Source organism: Cibotium barometz, chromosome 4 (genome assembly GCF_041138505.1).
Source record: "Cibotium barometz isolate CiBa-2024 chromosome 4, ASM4113850v1, whole genome shotgun sequence".
NCBI lineage: Eukaryota > Viridiplantae > Streptophyta > Polypodiopsida > Cyatheales > Cibotiaceae > Cibotium > Cibotium barometz.
The window spans coordinates 28,486,050-28,497,786 of NC_141049.1; the positions used below are offsets into that span (position 1 = coordinate 28,486,050).

At 41.0% G+C, this 11,737-nt stretch overlaps 1 protein-coding gene across 2 annotated transcripts; it reads left to right on the forward strand.

Annotated features, from left to right (window-relative positions):
* Positions 1–2,333: 2,333 nt before the first annotated feature.
* LOC147639125 (uncharacterized) lies at positions 2,334–3,517 on the forward strand. Of its 2 annotated transcripts, none has more exons than XR_015263418.1 (3): positions 2,334–2,510; positions 2,823–2,869; positions 3,275–3,517. XR_015263418.1 is itself a non-coding variant. In XM_086782773.1 (3 exons), exons 1-3 carry the CDS (start codon positions 2,345–2,347, stop codon positions 3,464–3,466), a joined length of 408 nt encoding a protein of 135 aa, XP_086638899.1. In that variant the 5' UTR covers positions 2,334–2,344; the 3' UTR covers positions 3,467–3,517. The 2 variants fall into 2 exon arrangements, 1 of the variants encoding a protein (XP_086638899.1); XM_086782773.1 differs by having other exon boundaries at positions 2,820–2,869.
* Positions 3,518–11,737: the final 8,220 nt, after the last annotated feature.

Below are 11,737 nucleotides of genomic sequence, written 5' to 3' on the forward strand. Positions count from 1 at the left end.
ATCTCTCTCTCTCTTTTATGCATAAGAGGCCTCTTATGCATAAGAGGTCTCTTATGCATATAAGAGGCTTATACTTAAACCTCCTTATGCGCATAAGGCTTAAACCTCCTTGTGTATCCATACTATTCACACTTTTAGGGTTTTGTATTACTAATTCTTTTCTCAAATTTTTGTTTTGTTTTGTAGGTCTTATAATCTTCTCTTACAACTTCACCAAAAAGAGGTAAATGCTTTTCTCTCTTTCTTATCTTTTCGATTTTGTATATATGCATTAGGTTCTTAGGGATTTTGTATGTTTGCATTACTAATCCTTTCCTCACACTTTTGTTAGTTTTGTAGCTATTCTAATCTTCTCTTTCAACATAACCAAAAAGAGGTAAGTGCTTTCCTATCTTTCCCCTCTTTCCTATCTTTTTATCCTCTCTTTCCTCTATTTTTATCTACTAAAAAGAGGGGTTTTGTTTTGTAGGTCTATGCATAGATCTTAATCTATGAATAGAGCTCTAATAATAGAGCTTAATCTATGCATTAAGCTCTATTCGTAGAGCTTAATGCATAGATTAAGCTCTATGCATACATTCATAATACATAGAGATCTATGCATAGATTAAGCTCTATGCATGCATTAAGGTCTATGCACATAGCTTAATGTGCATGCATAGAGCTTAATCTTTTTGATTTTGTATGTATGCATTAGGTTCTTAGGGCTTTTGTATGTATGCATTACTAATTCTTTCCTCACCCTTTTGTTAGTTTTGTAGGTCTTCTAATCTTCTCTTTCAACATCACTAAAAAGAGGTACGTGATTTCCTTTCTTTCCTATCTTTTTATCCTCTCTTTCCTCTATTTTTATCTACCAAAAAGAGGGGTTTTTATTTTGTAGGTCCTCTATGAATAGAGCTTAATCTATGAATAGAGCTCTAATCATAGAGCTTAATCTATGCATTAAGCTCTATTTGTAGAGATTAATGCATAGACTAAGCTCTATACATGCATTCGTAATGCAAAGAGATCTATTCATAGATTAAGCTCTATGCATAGACCTCTATGCATAGAGCTTTATGCATGTATAGAGCTTAATCTATGCATGCATAGAGCTTCATACATGTATAGAGCTTAATCTATGCATGTATAGAGCTTAATCTATGCATGCATGCTTAATTCATAGTGCCGGGGTATAGTTTAGTTTAGGCTAGCGTGGCTTGCATAGTGCTTTATGCACAAGACTCATGCATAGCTTTATGTATAAAACCTCATACATAGCTTTATACATAGGCTTTATTTATAAGGCCTCATGCATGCTTTATGCATAAGGCCTCATGCATAGCTTTATGCATAAGGCCTCATGCATAGCTTTATGCATAAGCTTTAGCATAGCTTGCATAAGGCTTCCATAGCGGCATAGTTTGCATAAGGCGTGCATAGCGGCATAGCTTGCATAAGGTTTTGTATGTGTGCATTATTAATCCTTTTCTCACCCTTTTTTTGGTTTTGTAGCTCCTCTAATACTGTCTTTCAACCTCACGAAAAAGAGATGAGTGCTTTTCTATCTTTCCTTTATTATTATTGCATCCTTAGGTGCTGGGGATTTGTTTTGTAGGGTTGTACATAAGCTTTATGCCTAAGCTTTATGTTTATGCATAATGCTCAGGCATGCTTTATGCATAAGCTTTATGTTTATGCATAATGCTCATGCATGATTTATGCATAATGCTTTATGTGTAAGCCTCATTCATAGCTTTATGCATAAGGCCTCATGCATAGCTTTATTTGTATACCAACATGTATACCCACAAATAGCCATGCCCGACTCAATGCCATTGATATCACTACTTGCACCACTCTTTCACTACTTTCAAAATTTTAGTGATATAAATGACATTGACCGTGATGTCGCTATGGCTTTCATTCTCTTGTAGTTGTATGGGCTCTCACAAAGACAAACATAATATCCATGTCTCTCCTCTCAACTTTCTCCACTCCCCTCTTTTCCTTTGGACGCGTCTCTCTCTCTCTCTCTCTCTCATCTTAACATCCTCTAACTGGAGTGTTTATTAATGAAATTTGAACCACCGGATGATTAATTTGTTCTTGTCTACATAGTGTCAGTTGTTTTTCATCTTCAAAATAGTAAAAGCACGGTGCAACTTTGATCTGGTTGGGCGTCTGACATGCAAACAACAAAGAGTGTCCGGTCGTGACAGCAAACACACACTCCTCTTCTTTTGCCTTCCCACTTCTGCTGCACTAGATGCGGCCACTCCACTCCAGTTCTAGGTGGACACCACTCTTCCTTTGCCGTCCCTCTTATGCTGCATTTGAAGATCCCCTTTTTTTGCTTTTTATGAGCGTGGAATTTCTCCATAGAATGGCAGCTCTCCACCTCACCGTTGCCCGCTCCCCCTTGGGGACCCCACCGCGTAGCTTGGCACTGTTGCTGCTGCTTGTGCTCGTGCTTGTCTTGTCTTGGCGTGCGAGAGCGTGGCTGGTTCTGCGCCAACAAGAAAATGGTCTGTTTCTCTCTCAAAAAGGGATTTTCAATTATATAAGATCACGTTCTGTAACGCTACGATATAAAACTTCCGTCGTTCAGATTAACGTCTATGTTGATTTCAAGAAATGCTTTTATTCTGACTCAACGTAGTAAGAATGAACGTCTATGTTGATTTCAAGAAATGCTTTTATTCTGACTCAACGTAGTAAGAAGGAACAGTGCCATGCAATATGTTCCGCGTATGTGTGTGTGTGTGAGTGAGTGACAGAGAGAGAGAGATCAGGAGTGACCTGGGTAATTTTTTGTTGATTTGCCTTGCACGCAGCAGCAAGTCAAGGCGAGCGTTACCCAAGCGATCATGTGATCAAGCGTGAGGTAAATGCTTTACATCCAAACAAGTCTTCTTGCCTGAATCAATTGAAATCTCTCGGAAAAAAAGCCACCATCACCACCACACACTATCTCACACGCACACCCGCGCACACACGCACGCACGCACTCTCTCACACGCGCACACACAAAAACAAACACACATGCACACACCCACACCACTCTTAGTTAGATCCACCAAGTCTTCTTAGTTGATTTAATTGAAGATACAATCACTCCTTTAACATTTCCTTAATTTGCCGTGCTCTGTATGCTAATACTAAAGTGCTACGCTATATATATTGGTTCTTGAAACTGCACTTTTTCTATACTGGTGCTGCGCAAAGGGGATACTTGTTCTTTTCACAAGTGCTAAGTAAAAATGCTCCATAAGCTTATGTTTTATTGCAGGGTGTGGCCACCATACATCACAGGATCATGATTTCCTCGAAACAGAGGGAGCCGGGGTCAAGGCCTCCACACTGCCACAATGACTGTCCGGGTTGCGTTGGTGAATGCGTGGCCACGCCCAAACTCATCTCCGGTGCCCACGGTTCTGTGTCGGGTCAGCACACAGTGTGGACATGTACCTGTACTCACTAGCATCGCGCATTTGATGGGAATATTTTATTACTGCTTAAACTGATCGCTTTGGACACGTGATGGATTCTGTTCGATAAAAGCATTTATTTCTTTACCAGCAAGCGCAAGAATTAATTAAGAGAGACAAACATTACAATATCTGGCTGGGATACAGCACTGGGACCAAGAATTGGACACGTGATGGATTCTAATTTCTGTTCGATAAAAGCATTTATTGCTATCCATTAAACACACAACACATTAATGACGTTCTCCTTTTCTCCTAATTTCCAAATATAATGAGCCTGTTCTTTGAAACAAAAAGATATATATTACACAACTCTAGTACTAATTGCTCGCATGCGCATTTCACTTATAGACAAGTAGATTTCTCAGCTTTTTTTCGTGCTTGTATATTAATTTGAAGAATAGGTTTATTTTATTCATGCAGCTACATGCTTTTGTACTTGAATATGGTTGCATATCTATGCTAGTATTGGGTTTTCAATGCTATCATTACTTGACTGATTTTACATTAGGGGTGTTTAAAGTCAATGCTAGTATACACACGCTATATGGTTTTTAAGGCAAGAAAGTGCTTAACATGATCCAAGAAATCATTTGACCATGCCAAAAGAACCCCTCTACACTATATGGCACGGGGCCTTTATGGAACTAGAGGCACGAGATCGACGGCTTGGAAGTCTCAACACAAAGCTCAATCAAACGAGGCCTGTCAAATGGTTTGCAGGTGTGAGAGTATTAAAAACGGGGCCAAGTTTACTATTTTGGTAAATCAAGTGTAATAGAGGCAGCTTTTTTACATGTGTTTGTTGGCCTAGCAGCAGGATCCACCTCAGACACGGTGGGAGAGTCCCCCCCCATCACCTCATCCCATCATCCACTCACCCAAAGGGTGTTGGATGATAGGGGACTAAGGTTGATTATAGTATATATATATCATATTATCCAATGACACAATCAACATGTGGGATATTTCTTAGCCATGTGTCAGCATGGGGCGATGACCTTCCAATACCCCCCCTTGGCAGAATGCGAGGCAAAATGTTACACACACACACCCTTTTCCTCCATGATGACTGAGAGGTTTGCCAAATTTGACATGATGGTTTTCCGTAGCCACGCAGCCTTGCCTCAACCAACATTTACACCCGGCTAGCTGGTTTTGACATGGTTGTTCTAGATATGATCAGTGAGCTCTGATACCACTATTATCCTAGCCACAAGATCCGCCTCAAACATGGTAGGAGAGTTCCCCCCATCACCGCATCCCAAGTCACCCAAATGGTGTTGGAGGGAAGAGACAGGACTAAGGCTGATTATTGGTATATATATCATATTATCCAAGGGCACAATCAGCATGTGGGATATAGCTAAGCCATGTGTCAGCATGAGGCGACGACCTTTCGATAGTGTCAAGCATGCAATTGTCGCACCACTACACATACCATGGTTTGCGTGTAAACCATGGTTTGAATGGATGGTTAAAAACAGGGCTACGTTTACTATTTTGGCAAACCAAACCTAATGGAGGTTGCTTTTTACACGTGTCGAGAACATGCAATCTGTTGTATCACTGCGCATGGAAATCATGCACGTCATACAATGGTTTCTCCGTAAACCGTGGTTTGAATAGTGCATGGGCTTCTGTGCACCTTCTACATTTTTCACCTAGCATCCACATTGATTTGCATTAACCTCTCTACACCTTCTGCCCAACATTTTGCTAGTTGACCAAGTAAGGTAAGCCCCAAATCTCAATCCTATTTAATATGTTACATAGAAATTGGTGTTTACCAAAGTAAATGCTTGCTTTCTTGTTAGATATGGCATGGCTAAGAAAAAAATTTTGTGGGAAAAAGAGGAGGGAAAAGTATACTAGGGACATATAGAGCCTCCAAAGAATCTAGGGGAGATCAAAGTAGGGGATTCTTCTACAATAGGGAAAACATTAAAAAGAACTCAAGAATGTTAGTCTCCTACCAAGTGGCCTCAAAATCAAGGTCACAAAATGTGGATTTCCCCTACTTCACAAAAAGCAACATTTAAGATGAAATTGCAAATCAAATGACAAAAGAGGTGTACTTTGGACAAGGAGTAGGAGGAGATGGACAAAGAGTCGGAGGAGGAAGAGGAGGGAAAAGTAGGGAGGGATGAAAGGAGCCTCTAAAGAATCCATGAGAGGTCAAAGTAGGGGACTCGCATACCAAAGAGGAACATTAGAAAGAATTCAAGCATGCAAGTCCTCTATAAAGTGGCCTCGAAAGTAGGGTGACAAAACCCCTTTCTCCCCTACGTCACCAAAAGCATCACTCAATAGAAAATTACGCATCAAATGACAAAAGAGGCACACTATGGATATGGAATAGGAGGAGATGTGGACAAAGACTCAAAGGAGGAAGCCAAAGAGTGTGAGGAGAACAAAGAGTCAAGAGAGAAATCCTAGTGGATAGGGGAGAACGACATGTTGCAATAGATAGATGTTTTGGTCAAGCAAGAAGTGGAATAGTTGGTAAGACAAAAAATGAAGGACCTACTGAATTATGAAGTGAAAGAGGTTTCTATGCACCAATCTATTGTACTTTCCATAAAATCCTATTATTTGTATTTGTGATAGTGAATGTAAATTTTGGATGTTTAGGCATAATGTCCTTATATTAAAGTTCAAAGGGAAGATATGAGGATAGCCCTCCTTTTCCAAATAAATAAGCATTAGCCATCATGTGATGTGCACCTTTTAAAAAGAGCTCGCACGGAGAAACATCTGAAAACAAATTGACAAATGCACATTATGTATACCCGTCCCATCCCATGATGGGCCCTTTTAAAAAAGAGATTGCATGGATCAACATCTGAAAGCCAAGCATGGCATTATCATATGTGACAACAAAAGACGAGGAGATTGTGTAAGGAGGAGAGATTGGATCTCAATCCCAAGTAGTCCTTCAAATGCTCGAAGGAGCGTTTCTAGGATGTTAGCGACAAAATTTGGCAATAACTATAAGAAGTGTGAAAGAGGGAAAAAACCAAAGGTAGAATCTTGTTTTTGGGACTTCATTCCACATTCATGTCAGACGGGGTCAAAGGAGAAGTTTGTAGTGCAGTTTGTGAAGATTGCAAGGATAAAATACATGTAAGATAAGTCCTTGAAAATCAAGATGACTAAAGATAAAATTACCGAGGGCTATAAAACGCATGCAAGTATACAAAGCATTACATTCTCATTGTAGAAGTCTTTTCACCCCTTTGATTCTCAATTTCTTGTTTTTCTATGGTTTGCTTTTTCCCATAGAAGGGCAAAGTCCATATTAGGTGAATCCAATGGGGATGTTGAATAGAGGACGAGGGAGATAATGACAATGATGATGTCCAGAATGAGGATGAAGGTGTCCACATGAGGATGAAGGTGTCCACATGAGGATGAGACGTGATGAGTAGGATGCTAACCTTGATCGTATGATTGACAATGCATGCAATACTGCTAGCCAATTTTTGTAGTGTCAACAAATTTTCTTTCATACATCTCGAGTCCTAAGGACACTATTGCAAGAGGGCATTTTTTCGACGTCTTTTTTGACAAAAATGAACATGTAAAAGAGTGTAAAAGCATCAAAATTTGCATCGAGAAAATCATCGGTATAGATTCATCGAAGTAACCCCTTGAAGAAATTATCAAAGCAACTGTAAATTAGTGTTACTGTAAGCATCGAAATTCATATTCATAAATGGTAGTTGTTTCAAAACTTTTTTCGACTAGTATCGCGAATATTTTGACCTGTATTATGTCTTCTATTTTGATGGATGTAGGTATAAATGTTTTTTGGCATAATGGTACATCAAGGTGTAGACCTAGCTAAATGCACCACTATGCCAACATTGAAGAGTACCCACATCAACTATACTCAAATTTCACAAAACATGGATTTTTATTACTTAGACCAATTTACATAGAGTCTTTTATTTATGTTTATAATATATGCTCACACAATTGGACTTGACAAAAAAGTACTTAAAGGCATTTCCCCTGTACATACTGCCTTGCAAGTAAGGCCGAACCTAATCATTCCTGGACTCGAGTTTTTTTTCTAGGAAAAACATCCTTCAATTAGTTAATGAAAAACAATCATGGTGGGCTAAATACAACCACAAAAGGCTAGATACAAACTTTCTTCATGTATAGGGAGGGGATCAAATAATCTCAAAAGGTGGAGAAATATTCACTTCCCCTCTGATTGGTTACTCTATGAGGACAAGAATATCTCATACAGGGGGGGAATAACCACACAGGTGGTCTGTAATGCCAAGTGGGATCACAACCTCTATCGGTGAGAAAAGGGCCAAGCTGCAAGAGCCTCATGAAAGCTTCTCGCCCACTTCCACATGTTGTCAGAGCCACCCTACAACTTTCCCCACTGACCACAGAGGGTATGGATGATATCGAACCAAATACTCTTGAGGAGGTACCCTTGATGGCTTCGCTGCTTCTAGCACACCACACATGTGTCCCACACATGTGTCAGGTTGTAATGCTACTGCAAATCTCCCATCTTTGGCATGAGCTTGGTCTCCATGGGGCTGTGATGACTGGTACTACTGAAATGCAGAGGTGAAAAACCTAAAGGAATAGCCCCTCACCATCCTCCTCATAAGCCTTGAAAACCTCAGCATATGTGGCCCAAGAGACTATGCCCCATGTAATGATCTGGGTCGAGACCATGTCCATTGTGAAGATGCAGAGAATTCATCGCTATCAAAACTACTAAGCCTTTGGGAAATCCTTTAGACAATGATGTTGAGACTCCTGAGAGTGGTCATACCTTATGCAAGCTACTGGTCGACCTCAAATGGCCAACCTTATGTCAACTATCATGCTCCTATGTGCCATCAGCCAAAGAAATAGGGTAATATTTTGAGGAGTTGAAGACTCTCCTAGAGCCTCTTCTAAAAATCTTAAAGGAAACATTGAGAGAGGCCCTGTGTGACTGCCAATGTACTGCTACTTGTTGGGATGAGTGTGATCGTGGTGTCCCTTCATAATTTAAAGTGGGTGGGTGTTAACGCGAAGGGGTAGAAGCATTTGTGGAGCCACCATGGCAACAAGTCAACAACCTATCTCATCTTCTATGACTAGAGTTAGTCGAGCGAGCTGTGGGCACGGTTCTTAGGAATCATTGAGGAGTTTCTATTGGCATGCCTTGTGTGGTGGTGGGCTATTATGGTTGTACAGAAGTGCCCCCAAACTAAGCTTGAGCCATATCCCTTTTCTTGCCACTCAATTGGTAGATAAAATTAATAATCAGATTGGGGGACATTTCCTGTGGAGTTCAACACAGTGGAGATATTGGGCTTGTATGCAGGTGTGTCATTTGGTGTGTCATCCATTGTCTATACCAATGATTTTATATTCACGTGATCATAATTTTTTTTTGTTAATAACATGTGCTAACATGTTCCCAAAAAAAGCCGGTGGGAGGTTCCCTGATAACCGGCTAAAATCCCACCGGGATTTTGCAATACCCGGTGGTCCCGCCAGGAAAATTAAAAACCCGACAGGTCTCGCTGGGGTCGTCATCTAGCCTGACGGGCTATAATTTTCTATATATTTGGGCCCGGGGGGCCCTTTGGGAGTTCATTACTGACAGTATACACAGGTAATGAGAGTTGTGGGTGTGTGTGTTTGTGTGGGTGTGTGTGGGTGTGTGTTCATGCGGGCAGTCGCACAAACACAGTGGGTGTGTGTGGGTGTGTGTGGGTGTGTGTTCGTGCGGGCAGCCGCCCATTATCGCAATGCGCAGCAGGATGTGGGTGGTCCACCACACGAGGGGTGTGTGTGTAAGACCATTCTTCGGAATGGTGCTTATCCTGGGGCACTTAGTCGGTAACGCGACTGGTCTGTGTCCTATGGTAAGTATGGCATGCCGTAGCGGTACTACGGTAACGCGGCAAGTAAGTATCGTTATGGCGATGTCACCTTCCCTTCCCTTCCCTTTGTCAAATGCGGGCATATGGTCGGTAACATGGCCAGTGTATGTCCGTATCCTATTCGTATTCCCATAGAATCGGGCAACATTTCACAAAACTATTGAAAATTACATCTAATGTTTCTTCTCTCTATCTTCACAACTCTCTCTTTTCCTCCCCACCTCTCTCTCTCTCTCTCTCTCATGATACACTTCACAATTCTCTCTCTCTCTCTCTCTCTCTCTCTCATGATATACTTCACAACTCTCTCTCTCTCTCATGATACACTTCACAACTCTCTCTCTCTCGCTCTCTCTGTCTCTCTGTCACGATAGATGTGTAGATGAGGAGTGCTTTAGGAATACAAAACATTATTTTTCTCTCTTTAGGAACTCACAAAACTATTAAAAATGTCATCTAATGTCCCCTCTCTCTCTATCTGTCACACCTCTCTCTCTTCCTCCCTCTCTCTCTCTCTCTCTCTCTCTCATGATACACTTTACAACTCTCTCTCTCTCTCTCTGTCACGGTAGGTGTGTAGATGAGGAGTGCAACATGTATAAACTTGATAAGTAATGATAAGTAATGATGCACTTGTTCGGTTGTCTCACGTTCGATAATGTATTGCATGATGTTGAGTTCAGTAATATTGTTTGATATTCCATTTTTGTTTGATCATTGATAAGTAATCATACACTTGTTGGTTGTCTCACGTTTGATGATGTATTGGATGATGTTGATTTTAGTAATATTATTTGATATTCTGTTTTTGTTTGATCATTATTTGATATTCTATTTTTGTTGTGTTTAGTGATATTTGCTAGATTTACGAAGACGACCAACATGCTTTCCCCTGAAGAGCGTAAAATCGTTCTACGAGCAATTCACATTGAAGCAATCATCACAGTGTCACAATGTGCAGATGACGTCGTCAAAAAGATCAATGAGTCTGAGATACTCATGCGAGATCTAATAGAGCAGATATGGAAAAATGCACAGTGTCGACTTCGAAGCGGAGGCAACGCTGCGTTGCTTGATAGACAAAAGATAGCAGACTTCAACTATCAACATATAACACGAACTATTTTGGGGAGCATGCGTGTAGCATGCAATGATCTTAGAGATGCTGCCCTGCCTGAAGCTAATATGCATTGTCTACAGTTATGGGATGCTATATGGAGCGAGCAAAGAGCCAAGAACAAGCGCATGAAGGCGCTGGATGCAAAGTCACTCCCCAAAAGCGTGCGCATTGCCCACGACGTCGCTGCAACGTCTAGCCAGGCAGATGCGAGTGGGACAGGTGCCATTAATTGTACAATCTACAATTCTATGTGCACACACCTCATTGGTGTCCCGCACGAGACTCTGCTCTAAGGGCGAACAATAGGCTCTGGTGTTTTTGGCACAATAAAAGAGTATACAGTTAGAGGTATATCATTTTTGCCAGAGCACATTACTTTTTGCGGAAAGCACTACAAAGGAGAAGGCAGCGCCAAGTTCGAGAGCTTCCAAGCAGAGCAGGGCATGCAAGTTCTACACCCATCAATTGTCAGGTGTATTGCCTTCACAAAAGAATCTCCTTGGATCACTATTTTCCCATACTATAATGGCGGCTCACTTGGTGATACTCTTCTGAAGGTCCCCTTCAGATTCAGTGAGTTCACCAGAGCAATTTTTCATTTGGATCGAGGATGGAGAAAACCCCCACCCGATAATATTCCTTTAAGTCATCTAGAACTTTCTAAAATAAAACAAATAGTAATAACCATGCCACATATTATGCATGCCCTGGGGTGGAAGGCCTAGCGGCAGCACATTTGGCTGGAATTGTACATACCGACCTACATCCATTCAATGTAGTGTTGGATTTTACAAAAGAGTTGAAGCCACGCGTAGGTATTATCGATTGGGGGTTACTGCTGAGAGTGCCTAAAAAACGGGTGTCTCTCAATTTTGTATTTAAAGCAGACAAGAACCCTGAGAAGGTGGCACAGGCAGTCTCCTACGCAGACAGAGAGCGAAATAAACGACCGTGGATAGCCCCGAAAATTTATGATCCGTTTTTGGCAGATGCATACACTCCTGCATCTGATGTTTTTGCTTTAGGGTATTTATTACAAATTTTATATGACTTTTGCCAGAAAGTACAAGAGTTGTGGATGGACAATAGTTCCTATGACAAAGTTACCATGGATACTATTATTTATAGAGTCAAAAATTGGATGTGTCTGCCTAATCGCGACGAGCAAAAATCTATTTTGCAAGTAGTGGAATTTTTCAGATCACTACATACTGACCCAACGAGGGCAC